Source organism: Trichosurus vulpecula, chromosome 4, assembly GCF_011100635.1.
Source record: "Trichosurus vulpecula isolate mTriVul1 chromosome 4, mTriVul1.pri, whole genome shotgun sequence".
NCBI classification, from domain to species: domain Eukaryota; kingdom Metazoa; phylum Chordata; class Mammalia; order Diprotodontia; family Phalangeridae; genus Trichosurus; species Trichosurus vulpecula.
This window is the reverse complement of record NC_050576.1, coordinates 229848861-229863754: the sequence shown is the minus strand read 5'-3', so window position 1 is coordinate 229863754 and position 14894 is coordinate 229848861. Positions and strand designations below refer to the sequence as shown.

The window sequence follows — 14894 nt, the reverse complement described above, 5'->3', positions numbered from 1 at the left end:
TGGGGGAGAGAGCAGGAGACGCCACTCAAGTGTTTTTCCTTATCATCCATTACTCTGTTCACTGTTTTATTTCCATGTTGTTGTTGTTTTCTCTCCCTCAAACCCTTTCCTTCAAATGATCTAAGTATACAGCTCTGATTGTGGTGTTCAAATGTTTAAAATGAGGAAGAGTTAATTGTCAACTGTAAATTCCCCAGAACTGCCTCTGTGGACATTTGATGAATGTGATAATCTGGTGTGAGCCCGTTTTTAGGCTGATTTGTATAGCAGGTAAACTAAAAGGTACTCATTGTAAAGCAAGTGGTTAGCAACGATTCCAGTAGAACGGACACTTCTGAGAGTGAGGACTGTTTCATTTTTGTCTTTGCATCTCCACTGCCTAGCACAGTGCCTTGCATATTTAGTAGGCACTTAATAAATGCTTGGTGAATCAGATTGAATTGAAATATAGGAACCACAATTTGTGGATAATTTCTTTATGTGCTCAGTTTAAGGGACTCTATTCTCTCCTTTGGGATCCTATGAACAGAGTCGTAATTTAGGGGTAAAAACGAAACAAAAACAAAAGAAAGCTTAACTGAAGACTGGAGAAAGTTGGCCTGGTTTATTTTCACATGATAATGAGATAACATATTTTCTAACAATAATGGGAGATGAGGTTGTTTTAGGTGACTTCACCATCATTAATGTCACCATTTCCCCCTTTCAGTGAACAATTTTAATTTGCAGATGGAAGCTCTATAACCCTAGAGCGGAAAGAATAGTATGAGGGAAATATGCTCAGGACAGGGCAGGAAAACTGGGTCACCACCCTAGTTCTTCCTCCACCTATATGATCCATGTCAAGTTCTTAAACCTCTGTAGACCTCAGTTTCTCATCTGTATGAAGACATGTCTGTGGATTAGAAAGAGAACTACATTTTGAATCAGAGGTCCTGGATTCAAATTGCAATTCTGTTCCTTGTGACCTTGGACAATTCACCTGGCTTGTTTGGACTCTAGGATCTTTATCTGTATAATAAGGGGGTGGAACTTGAAGGATCTCTAAGGTCCCTTTCTAAATTATATGCTTCTAAGTCTTGCTGCCTAAAGCAGGGTAGATTAGAAAGTCTGTAAGTTTCCTGCCAGCTCTAAAATTCAATAACTCTATTAGTTTAGGTCAAACGCCACTATAATGAAAACCACTCTGTAAAACAAAACAAGATTTCTAAGCCCTAGCCAATGTCCAGCATTTCAAATTATATTCCACCCTCCTCCAAACAAATTCTGGTGTGACAAATTTGGACAGTTCCTTTGAATTCACTGCAATTGGGCCCCATTATATGATGATGTTGTTCATACCATTTCTTCTTGGAATTTCAAGAAGGCACAAGGCAGGATTATGGAAGTGCTTGGTGTGGTTCTTTGTTGTGCTCAAGGACAAAAGAATAACTTCTCAGGGGGCTCTGTGTACCTCGTGTGGAAATTATCAAAAGTTCTATGACTCTGTCAGTGAAAGTCCCGAAGAATCTGAGACTCAAAATGGCGTTCATTTGTTTGAGCAATTTCTTCATTTTGTACATGGATAGGATTTATGGCACCTTAACTCATCAATGTGCATGTCACATATCATAGGCAAGTATAACAGCATATAAACGATTTATTACACATCTGTTAATATCATTCCAACCTAAGGCCTTGAAGGCTAGAACTTCCTGATGCAGTAGCTAATGAAAGATTTAAAGAGAAACTTTATTGGGAAGATAGATTCTCATCTAAGGAAAAGGAAGAGAAAGATGAGAAAAGACTAATGGGGCGGGGAGAGTCTTGAAGTATACGTAGAATTTAAGCAGACCTAAATGGTCGGCTTTGTCTCTGTTTATACTAATTCAGTCTGAGAACAGAAAATAGGAAGTACCAGGAGTCCAAAGACAAAGACACCAACGGCCTCCTCTCAGCTTCTTTCTAAGTCCCTCTGACTATCTTGGGCTGATCTTCTCCCTTAATTGTTTAAGAATATCGGTTTAAACCTAAACAACTCCAAGTACAAAATAACATTTACTGAACACTACCTTTACAAATGTTTTGCCTATGAAAATCAAGGTCATTATTTTCTAATGTTAGTGCTACAGCGCCTTCTATGCAGACTGTCAGTCTGGCTCACACGGCTGCCTAGCTCCCTAGCTGTTACTTACCTTTATTGCTTAACTTGAATACTAAAAGGTAAAGGCTATGGTGGCTTCCAATGTCCCGAGGGGCTTAAGGCACAGATATGATGCGTATTCGTGACAGTGAGGATCACAAACTCTAAAAATACTTCAAGTAAAATTCTTAGGAATTATTTATATAAGGATAAAATGCTTTCCTTCTCTTCATGAATGATCATTCCATTAATATGATACATTTCACCTAAAAAAAAAGTACTATCTTGTTTGGAAGTAGAGATCTATCTCTATGTAATACAAGAAATAGAAAGGATTGTCTAGGTGGAAAATTTCTATTGCGACCTCTAAAACTGTACCTGTTTGGGTCAGACCTACATATGTCAAGCAGCCTCTTGGGCCACCCACAACTTGATTTCTAGAGCAACTTTTGAGTTCAGCTCTTGGCCTCTTGGAAAATGTGACTACACAATAGATCCACTGATTACCTTTTTTTTTTTTTTTGAATCAAGCAACATGCCTTGCAAAGCCCCCAAATCTTAATCTCTTAAGATCTGGTCCTTAATAAAGACAAAGATACTAACTGCCCTCTCTAAATGTCTTTCTAAGTCCCTTCTACTCTCTTGGGCTTATCTTCTCTCGCGATTGTTTTGGAATTTAAATTTAAATCTAAACCACTCTGGCTCCTTAACGCCCTCAACTGAAGAGACCACTTGGGATCCGAGACATCGAACTCTACACAGCGGCCAGTTCGTCTCTGCTGCTTATTGCTGACTCAGTCTCTTTTGCAGGATTGCAGCTATTCTCTGCCTTGTTTCGTTGATTGAAGACGCCTTTCCCTTGGGAGGTTTGGGGACAGGGAAGCTGGCACTGCTCCCACCTGGGGACTTGTTCTGGCTCTGTGAATTAGGTGACTTGGAGGCGCAGTGCAGGATGGGGATTTTGATTCCTTTTCCTGGGGCTGTGCTTGCGAGGCTTTTGTCTCCACTGCTGACCATCGAAGCAGCTGGGGAGGTTAGGTTGCCCTGACTGAGAGAACAGCGGGATAGTGGGAAGCTCCCATTGAGCTTCTGGAGTTCCAGCAGCTGCTCGCGGGCTTGGCTCAGAGCTTCAGTCAGTTGGAAGCGTTCTTCGCACTCTCTCCGCACTGTTTCCTGAAGAAAGGTGTTCTGAAAATAGGAAAGAGAGAGCCCATTTCAGTTGTGGAGCACGAAGGGCGGGCTGGCTAATGGGAAAACGTGGAGAAGCCGACTCAAAGCCATCCCAGATGAGCAAGAGAGGCTTATGGGGCCGAAAAACTGGAAGGAGCTTCAGGGAACATAGAGTCCAGCTCCTTCCTTTTACTAACGAGGGACGGGAGGCCCAGAAGGGGCGGGTCAAGTCCCCAAGCTTTTATTAAGCTCCTACTGCGTACCGGACATTGCACCAAAGTGCTGGAAGAGGATTGGTCGGGGTGACCCAACTACTCTAGGAGGAGAAGCAGGACTAGAACCGAGATGCGCTCCTCAGCAGCCTTGTGCTCTTTGAACTCCCCGTGCCTCATGCCTCTGACACCGTGCTCCACTTTGCTCAAAGGGATGTGACCAAGCTATCTACCATTAGGAAAAGTTATCGTGTCATGAAGTCCAGTGAATTGAGTGCAACACAAGAAAGGCAGATCTATCAATATAAATATGTATATGGGTGTATGTATGTACATGTATGTATATGTATATACACACATTACATAACACAAATGCATATATAAAATTTTAACTATTCTGAGACAGTGCTATCTGCCGGAATTAGTTCAAAGCCAATGATAAGAAATGGTTATGACTAAAAATAATATTTTACAATTTACAAAATGCTTTTCTATAGATTATCTTTCATTTAATCCTTCCCACTATAAATAAGGCATTCCCTTCCCCATTCTACTAGTGAGGGAGGTTATCCGCAGTGAGCATAAGCTTCAGTGACTTGTCTGCCTGCCACAAGCCTAGCAGATGACAGATCTGGGGCTTGAGCCCAGCTCATCCCTCAGCCTCAGTTTCCTCATCTGTAAAACGAGAGGCTTGAACTTCATGGCTCCCAAGGTTGCTTCTAACTCTACAGTTATGATCTGAATAGGAAAAATCAACTGGCCATTTTACATATTACAGCTAGTCTTTTAAAAATTGAATTCTATTCAACTAATTTATGTTTGTGAATATAACCAAGGCATTATAAAGCTTTAGATCACAAACTGAAAAATGATTCCTCCCTTCAATTTTTAGCTGCTTATATCTAAGGGTAATTAGCTGCTGTCAGCTGAGCTGAACTTGTAGTAAAGTGCCATGGAAAGTTGATCCTCCAAGTGTTTAGGATCCATGTAATTGTGGTTTCATGAGTAAGTTCATGGGCTAGGCACATGTTGAATAAAATGCTCCATCTCCCAATGCTGGGAATTTTCAACAAGTTGTCCCCCATACCTAGAATGCTCTCCATCCTCATCTCTACCTCCAAGCTTCCCTGATTTCAGTTAAGACCCAGCTAAAATCAAAGCCTTTCCTAACTCCTCTTAATTCTCACATCTCCCCTCTGTGATTATCTCTAATTTGTTCTTGATAAAGCTGGTTTGTACATAGTTTGGGGGCTGTCTCCTCCATTAGACTGGGAGCTCCTTGAAGGCAGGGGCTGTTCTTTTCCTTTCTTCATATTCCAACACTTAGCACAGTGCCTGATACATAGTAGATAATAAATTTTTATTGATTGATAATGCAAACACAAGAGCCAAGAGAAACAGAGAAAAGCAAGTGCATCTGAGTAATTGGAAGGAACTAAATGATGATGAAGTGCTTATATTCTGAAGGGGAGAAAAGAGCTATGTCCCTTCATAATCCAACTGATTCCCAAGAGAAGGAATTAAATAATATGCAAACACAGAAACCAGGAGTGGTTTTTCTTTTCTTTTCTTTTTTCTTTTTTGGTTTTAGGAGAAAAAAAGACTAGGTACACAAAACCCAGGAGAAACTGAATATAATAGTATGATTCCCCGACCACCAGGGTAAGGAATTACTACTTGACAAAAACTGATGAGAAAACGAAAGCTGTCTAGAAAAAAAATAGGTTAAGATCAACATCTCACAAATAAAAGGGGAGAGAGAGAAGCAAGGAAGGAAATACTTATCACAGCTATGGATAAAGGAAGAGATGTTGACCAAACAAAGAATAAAGAAGACCACAGAAGATGAAATGGACAATTTTGATTATATAAAATTGAAAAGCTTTTGTAAAAAAAAAACAATACAGTTAAAACTTAGAAAGGAATCAGTTAACTGGTAAAAGTATTTGCATTAAATTTCCCTAAGAAAAGTCTACACTCTCAGATCTATAGGGAATTGATTCAAACATCTAAGATGAAGAGCCATTTCCCAATGGTCAAAAGATATGAATAGGCATTTCTCAAAAGAAGAAAATTAAGCTATGAACCACTATATGAAAAATGCTCTAAAACATTAATAATAAGAGAAATATAACCTAAAATAACTTTGAGGTTCCTCCTCACACCCATCAGACTGGCAAAGATGACCAAAAAAAAATAAAAGGATACTGACAATTTTTGGAGGAGCTATGGGAAACAGGCACACCAGGAAGTTAGGTGGTATAGAAAGAGTGCTAGACCTGGAGTCAGGAAGACCTGAGTTCAAATCCTACCACAAAGAGTTCTGTGACCCTCTCTGTACCTCAGTTTCTTCATCTGTAAAATGAGGGCATTATGGTTCTTTCCAGCTTTCAATTCATGATCCTATGACCCTATATTGCCTTGCTATTGTACTATAAATTGTTCCAACCATTCTTGAAAATAATTTGAAATTATACACCCCACTATGCAGGCTGCATTACCCCCCACCCAAAGAGATCAAAGAAAAAGGGAAAGCATACATATGTACAAAAAATTTGTAACAGCACTTTTAAACCTAAAAAACTGGAAAAATGGCTGAACAAATGGTGGCATATAAAAATAATGAACCGTTATTTTCCATAACAAATTACAAAAGGATCAGATTCAGAGTAATCTGGGAAAACTTTTATGAAATTATTCAGAGCAGAAATGATTCAGGCGAGCAGAAATGGAAGGACAATTTATACAACTTCAGTGCAAGACAACTGTGAAAGATGTGTGAACTCTGATCAACGAAGTAACTAAGCATGGCTCTAGAGGACTGATAATGCCCAATTCTGGGCAGAGAGGTGATAGACTAGAGGAGCAGAAAGAGGTGGCCAATGTGGCGATCTGCCTTGCTTGACTACACTCATTTGCTATAAGAGAGAACTTTTATTAAGGGTGGGATGAAGGCGGGTAAAAGACTAATGAAGGAGTTTGAGGGGAATGTAGTGACAGCAAAACAAAAAATACAAGAGAATGGAAGAAAATTCAGTATGAGACACAGAGAACAAGCAGGACAGTGCTGGAACAACTAGGAAAAATTTATATTTTTTTTGGAGGGGAGAAAGGAAGGCAGTTGGGGTTAAGTAACTTGCCCAAGGTCACACAGCAAGTTAGTGTGTCAAGTGTCTGAGGCTGAATTTGTACTCGGGTCCTCCTGACTCCAGGGCCAGTGCTCTACTCACTGCCCCACATAGCTGCCCCTATATATTCTTTAAAAATAAGTTGTCCATAATAGAGATCCATGACATCATATGCAATCTCTTTTTTTGAACTGTTCATATTTGTTGGTATTTGTCAAGTTTACATGATAATAGTAATGATTTTTAAAAAAGAATTTAGGGAAGTGTTCTTGCATAGTGGGTCGATCTACTGTGGTAAACTTATGAGAGCTCATGGCTAAGAGTTTCACAGAATGGGCAGGCATGAAGGGGTTGAAATCTCTATCATTCAAGGACATAACCATATCCACATGACCTCAAATTCATTAGACTGTTGTAGTGACTGTGGTACTTTATGCAATAAACTTTCTCTCTTTGGTCCCTCCCCTTTACTGGGGATCATTCACATTTGGGTGGTAATTGGAAGAGACAGAGAAGGAATCAATGAGGTTTGACAGTCAGCTTGGGGGGGCGGGTTGCCATAGAGGTTTCAAGCTTAGGGATAAGCCTCTAATTTCTAGAAACTGCTCTTGAATCCACTCCCCCTGTGCCATGACAAACATCTAGTACCACTGAGCAGGTGGAAATACCTACCAGAAATAGAAGAGTGGTAATATTGTTGTCAGTAGCTAGTAAGACTTAAGATAGCACCCAGATTGTTCAGACTAGAGCAAGAAAGGAAATCAGTGGCTGAGTCCAGAATGGCATTGGGAGCACTGGAGAAGTTTGCTAATTCCTATATTGGGGAGGTTGTGTGGACTCTCACACTGGAGACATAAATGGCTGCTAGAACCTTGAATTGAATTATAAACTTCCACAGTTTGGGACGTAGGTACAATTGTTTAAAGTCTGCTTAACTGCAGGAGAAGCTTTATGGATATGGTGGATATTCTATTATGTATTGTATGATGTATTTTATTCACTGTAGTCCAAAAATAAAAACAACGCAAACAGTATCCAAGCACGACTATTGGTTTGCATGGGTGGCTAAGTCTATTATGCTGAGGTCACATGACTAATGCTCTAAGAAACATGGAAGATTCAAAAAAGAAGTAGGGCTGCTGGTAGGTAGGGCCAAAGAGCAATTTTCTAATTTAGTGAATTCATACTAACCATGCCCTTTGATTAGCAAGATGAATATAGGAACCCAGGGAAATTCAGAGTTGGAAGACAGAAGGTATTCATTCTCTAAGAACCAAAGAGATCTTGGTATTCACCCAGAAAATCCTCTCAGTGGATAGAAGCACATAACCACTATGGTGAGTATGGGACTTCCCATATACTGGGCCTTTTGGGGAACAGGATCAGGTTAGTGGCTAATAATGCCACCTGGTGGCAAAATTTACAACAGATAGTGAGAATTAGATACAATATAGAGTTGGTCATCACAACAATGGGATGGGAACTAAGGGATTCTACGTCAGATAGTTGTAGTTATTTGTGTACAAAATAAACTGGATGCTGAAGGTAAAGAAAGGAGCTCTAGTTCATATATGCTATTAAAGCTTAAAATTGCAGACTTTTGGAACACCTTGTGAAGTAAACCTACATGCTTGTCTCTGTTCCAAATTAAGAAATCTATTCGTTCATTCAAGGTAAGCAAGATATCTGAAAGTAAACAGGCAAATTTGAACTCATTGAGATCACAAAGATATTGACCAGAATATATGATACAATATAATATGATGGGGTGGAGCCAAGATGGCGGTTGGAAAGCCGGGACTTGCTTGAACTCCCTGCCAGGTCCCTCCAAAAACCTATAAAAATGGCTCTGAACAAATTCTAGAACTGCAGAACCCACAAAATAGCAGAGGGAAGCAGGGATCCAGCCCAGGACAGCCTGGATGGTCGCTGGATGAGGTCTATCGTACACGGAGCAGAGGGGAACAGAGCTCAGCATGGGTGGTGGCAGGACCAACCAGACCAGGAGGCAGGCAGAACAGGCCCTAGCGCCCTGAATCAGTGAGCTGTGGCAGTTACCAGACTTCTCAATCCACAGACACCAAAGACAACAGAGAAAGTTAGTGCGAAAAGCTGCTGGGGCAGAGTGAAAAGAGTTCCCATTCGGCCACCGCCCTGGGTCAGGGTGGTGCAACTACAGAACTACAGCTGCAGTTGCTTCTGGCTCCAGGCCCACCTGGTGGGAGGAATTAAGTGGCAGATCAGAGCAGGAGTGCACAACCTGCTTAAGATTGGCATTAGGTCCAGGTTGGCGGTTTTTGGGGAAGGAGGAGTACTGGTGTGGCAGAGCTGGCTGCATGGAAAGAGCTCTGAAATCAACAGTGCATCCCCTCAAGCTTGGAACAAAGTACTCTTTGCTCTACAAGCAGTCATACCCGGACAAAAAACTCAAGGGTCAAGTAAGTTGGCTGGGAACATGGCCAGGCAGTGAAAACGGACTCAGATTCAGTCTCAGACTTTGGAATCTTTCTTTGGTGACAAAGAAGACCAAAACATACAGCCAGAAGAAGTCAACAAAATCAAAGAGCCTACTTCAAAAGCCTCCAAGAAAAATATGAACTGGTCTCAGGCCATGGAAGAGCTCAAAAAGGATTTGGAAAAACAAGTTAGAGAAGTAGAGGAAAAATTGGGATGAGAAATGAGAATGATGTGAGAAAACCATGAAAAACAAGTCAATGACTTGCTAAAGGAGACCAAAAAAAAATACTGAAAAAATATTGAAGAAAACAACATCTTAAAAAATAGACTCACTCAAATGGCAAAAGAGCTCCAAAAAGCCAATGAGGAGAAGAATGCCTTGAAAGGCAGAAGTAGCCAAATGGAAAAGGAGGTCCAAAAGACCACTGAAGAAAATACTACCTTAAAAATTAGATTGGAGCAAGTGGAAGCTAGTGACTTTATTAGAAATCAAGATAATATAAAACAGAACCAAAGGAATGAAAAAGTGGAAGACAATGTGAAATATCTCATTGGAAAAACCACTGACCTGGAAAACAGATCCAGGAGAGATAATTTAAAAATTATTGGACTACCTGAAAGCCATGATCAAAAAAAGAGTCTAGATATCATTTTTCAAGAAATTATCAAGGAGAACTGCCCTGATATTCCAGAGTCAGAGGGTAAAATAGAAGTTGAAAGAATCCACAGATCGCCTCCTCAAAAAGATCCCAAAAAGAAAACTCCTAGGAATATTGTTGCCAAATTCCAGAGCTCTCAGATCAAGGAGAAAATACTGCAAGCATTCAGAAAGAAACAATTTGAGTATTGTGGAAACACAATCAGAATATCACAGGATCTAGCAGCTTCCACATTAAGGGACCGAAGGGCTTGGAGTATGATATTCCAGAGGTCAATGGAGCTAGGATTAAAACCAAGAATCACTTACCCAGCAAAACTGAGCATCATGCTCCAAGGCAAAATATGGACTTTCAATAAAATAGAGGACTTTCAAGCTTTCTCAGTGAAAAGACCAGAGCTGAATAGAAAATCTGACTTTCAAACACAAGAATCAAGAGAAGCATGAAAAGGTAAAGAAGAAAGAGAAATCATAAGGGACTTACTAAAGTTGAACTGTTTTGTTTACATTTCTACATGGAAAGATGATGTGTATGATTCATGAGACCTCAGTATCATAGTAGCTGAAAGGAATATGCATATATATATGTATGTGTGTGTATGTATATATATACATATGTGTGTGTCTATGCATGTATATATGTAGGTATATATATGTATATATATATATATGTATATATAGAGAGGGGGGGGGGCACAGGGTGAGTTGAATATGAAGGGATGATACCTAAAAAAATAAAATCAAATTAAGGGATGAGACAGGAATATATTGAGAGAGGGAGAAAAGGAGAGATAGAATGGGGTAAATTATCTTGCATAAAAGTGGCAAGAAAAAGAGGTTCTGGAGGAAGGGAAGAGGGGGCAGGTGAGGAGGAATGAGTAAATCTTACTCTCATCGGATTTGACCTGAGGAGGGAATACCATACACACTCAATTGGGTATCTTACCCTACAGGAAAGAAGGAGGAAGAAGATAAAAAAGGGGGGATGATGGAAGGGGGGCAGACAGGGGGAGGAGGTAATCAAAAACAAACACTTTCAAAAAGGGACAGGGTCAAAGGAGAAAATTCAATAAAGGGGGACAGCTTAGGAAGGAGTAAAACATAGTTAATCTTTCACAACATAAGTATTGTGGAAGGGTTCTACATAATGATATGCATGTGGCCTATGTTGAATTGCTTGCCTTCTTAGGGAGGGTGGGTAGGGAGGGAAGATGGGAGAGAATTTGGAACTCAAAGTTTTAAAAACAGATGTTCAAAAACAAACAAAAAAAGTTTTTGCATGCAACTAGGAAATAAGATACACAGGTAATGGGGCGTAGAAATCTATCTTGCCCTACAAGAGAAGAAGGGAAAGGGGGATGGGAGGGGAGTGGGGTGACAGAAGGGAGGGCTGGCTGGGGAACGGGGCAACCAGAATATATGCCATCTTGGAGTGGGAGGGAGGGTAGAAATGGGGGAGAATATTCATAATTCAAACTCTTGTGAAAATCAATGCTGAAAACTAAATATATTAAATAAATTAAATAAAAAAATTTAAAAAAGAAAAAAACTAAAAAAAACCCAATATAATATGATGTGATATGATATAATATATGCCACTGGAAGGGTTTACTTTAGTTTCAAAGAAATGAAGTTAGTAAAATGGGATGAGGATAAAGTAATGTTGAATATTAAGGGAACAAACTCCTGTGAGATAATCTAGGGATCAGAAGCAGGGGGTGGGTAGAGAGCATGGTAGAAAGCATTTGAGTTAAAATTAAGGGGAGCAAAAATGAAAATGATATTGTCATCAAAATATACCAAAGATAAGGAAGAGAGAAGGAGGAAATGCATGAGGGGTCACAAGCCTGTCAGGAAGAATGGACGATAGTGGTGGGATATTTCAATTATATAGATACCTTCTAGAACAGAGGTTCTGAACCTTTTTTGGGTCATGGACCTCTAGAGCAGTCTGAAAATCCTATGGATCCCTTCTCAGAAGAATGTCTTTAAATGCATAAAATAAAATATATATGGTTACAAAGGAAACCAATCACGCCAAAATAGTTTAGAATATTTTTTTAAAAACCCATGGACCTCATGTTAAGAATTTCTGTTTAGGTATTTCTTTCTCTCTCTCTCTCTCTCTCTCTCTCTCTCTCTCTCTCTCTCTCTCTCTCTCTCTCTCTCCCTCCCTCCCTCCCCCTCCCCTCCCCTCACTTTCCTTCCCTTCCCCCCACCCCAACACAAAGTAGCTATTAATTTTTGGCTTGCCTTAAGGATAATTTTAGCTTTTTAAAAGTGTAGAAACCATCATTAGGAACTTCAATTCTGGAACTTCAATCATGGATTGAGAATTGGAAGGGACCTTAAAGGTCACCTAGTCCAACCCTGTAATTTGATAAAGAAAGTGGGCTTCTGACAGCAGAAACAACCTGCCCAAGGTCACGGAGGTGGTGGGTGGCAGAGCTAGAGTCTGAACCCAGGTCCTCTAACCCCAAATCCAAAGTTCTTACCCTCACACATTCTCTCCTACATATTCTAACCAAGGAAGATGAACTTGTTTGGGGATAGAAATGATTCAGGCCTTGAGAAGAACTTGTGACTGATGAGTGGAAAGCCAGGTATAGTTTGACATGCACCTCAAATTTTGGGATAGTCGATTTCAAAGGGTTCAGAGAAGAGCTAAGTAGGATCCAATGGCCTAAAATTATACAGGGGAAGTCAACCTAAGAGGGATGGGAAACATCAAAAAATAAAATTCTGAAGACAGAAAGAAAAACAATTAGGAAAAGGAAAAGGTATTTTTGTTTGTTTTTAAGAAAGAAGCTAATGTGGATGCATAGGAGACTCACTAGACAATTTGTGGAGGGCAAGAGCAAGTCACAGAGTGTTGTTTTTGTCCTAACCTCACCCCCATTCCCAGAACATGGCATGATGACTATCATTTGGTTGGTGCTTAATAAATGAGATGAATTAAGACTTGTCATAGCCCTATAAGAAGTGTCTAGAGGACTCAAGTTCGTAATTTGTGGAGGCTTCCAAGGAAAGCCAAGGATAATAAAAAGGCTTTTTTCCAGCTATACTAAGGGAGAGGTACATTGCTTGGGGTGATTGGGACAATGAGAACTGCTTGTCCTAATTTTGTTTCTGTTTTCTCTTCCAAGGAGAAAGATCTTTGGACTGGAGAAAACAGAATAAAAAATGGCCAATAGGGAGCTGATACTAAAGATAGGGAGACAGTAAGGAACAATTAGCTGCCCTCAAGTTCAATCAATGGATGACATCTAATGAGGCTAAAAGGACTGGGAGATCTTATTGCTGAGCCATAGTTATTAATTTTTTAAAGGTTATGAGTTATAGAAGTATTACAAGCCTGGAAAAGCACTAATGGTATCCTGATTGTCAAAAAGTGAAGAGAAGAGATTCTTCAAACTATACACCAGTGAAGTTGACTTTGATTCCTGGCAAAATTCTAGATGAAACTCTTAAAGCGATGGGTAGCAAATATCTAGAAGAGGAAGTAGTGATCACAGAAATCCATAATAGTTTCATCAAGAAGTCATGCTAGACTAACCTTATTTCCTCTTTTTTCATTAATAGGGTTACTAGACTGGTACATTGGGGGATGTTGTGAATAAAGTTTATCTACATGTTAATAGAGCAATTCATAAAGTCTTTCATGCAATTCTAGTGGAAAAGATGAAGACAAACTAGAAAAGTATAATTATACGGATTTGGAAATGGTCGAATGACTGAACTCAGAGAGCAGTTATTAATGGGTCAATGTCAACATGGAAGGAAGTTTCTAGAGGAATGTCTTGGGGATCTATCCTTGGCCCTGCTGTTTGACATTTTTATAAATGACTTTGATGAAGGCATAGATGTAATTCTCATGCTTTCATAAAATGCCTCCAGTCTCTCTCCACTCCAGTCTATTATCCACTCATCTGGCAAATTCTTCTTCTAAAGAACAGGTCTGACAATGTCATTCCCCTATTAATACACTCCAATGGCTTCTTATTACCTCCAGGTTCAAATACAAAATCCACTGGCTTTTAAAGTCCTCCACAACCTGGCCCCTTCTTACTTCTCCAGTCTTCTCACACCATATTCTGTCACATGTACTCTGTGATCCAGTGACACTGGCTTCCTAGCTGTTCCTGCAACAAGACATTCCATCTCTTGACTTGGAGCATTATTCATTGGCTGTCCCACAGGGCTAGAATGTTCTCTCTCCTTGTCACCATCTCTTGGCTTCCTGGCTTCCTTCAAATCCCAGCTAAAATCTCACATTATACAAGAAGCCTTTCTAGATCCTCTTAATATAGTATTGCCTTTCCTCTAAGATTATTTCTACTATATCTTGTTTGTACATAGTTGGCATGTTGTCATACCACTAGACTGTGAACTCTTTGTGTTAGCAGGAGAGTCTCTTGCCTCCTTTTGTATTCCTAGCACTTAGTACCATGCCTGGCTCTTAAATAAATGTTTGTTGATTTGACTTATCAAATTTACAGATGATGTAGTGCAAGAAGGGGGAGCCAATACATTGGATAACAAAGTCAAGATCTAAAACAATTTCTCGAGCAGGAGGTGAATGATAATGGCCTTTAAAAGGGAGAAATGTAAACTCTTACACTTGCATATAAAAAAATCAGTTGTACATATACCACATGAGGGGTGCATGACTAAACATCAATTCAGATGAAATAGACCCCAGTGTTTTAGTAGACTAAAATCACCGTGAATTAACTGAGTAATATGGCAGTTAAAAAGATTCTGAATTCCTAGGCTATAGTGACAGAAATAGAGTCCGGACAGAGAGGGCAGATCGAGGCCTGTTCTACTCTGCTTTGGTCAGATCACACTGGGAACATTGTATTCCTTCCTGGGTACCACTTTTAAGAAGGGTATTAATAAAATCTGGAGGAAAGCTATTAGAGTAATACTGCCAGCAGTTATTAGTAGTCATCCAGATGCCAATTTAAAGGAAATTGGAAGCTGGGGCTATCTGGGCCTTACTCTCCTCATATGTATAATAAGGGCATTGAATTAAATGGCCCTCTGAAGGTCCCTTCCACCTCTAGAGATATGATTTCAGCATCAATCTGATTCATTGGGCCCCCTCCTACATGGGGACTTCCTAGGTATTGGGTTTTCTTTGT

At 39.9% G+C, this 14894-nt stretch overlaps 1 protein-coding gene across 1 annotated transcript in view; it reads right to left on the bottom strand.

Annotated features, from left to right (window-relative positions):
* Nucleotides 1–2905: 2905 nt before the first annotated feature.
* LEKR1 (leucine, glutamate and lysine rich 1) overlaps nucleotides 2906–14894 on the bottom strand; it is a 174723-nt gene continuing 162734 nt past the window's right edge. The window contains exon 13 of the mRNA XM_036753736.1: nucleotides 2906–3310. Within this exon, the coding sequence (XP_036609631.1) occupies nucleotides 2906–3310 (405 nt within the window). The remainder of the gene's footprint in view (nucleotides 3311–14894) is intronic.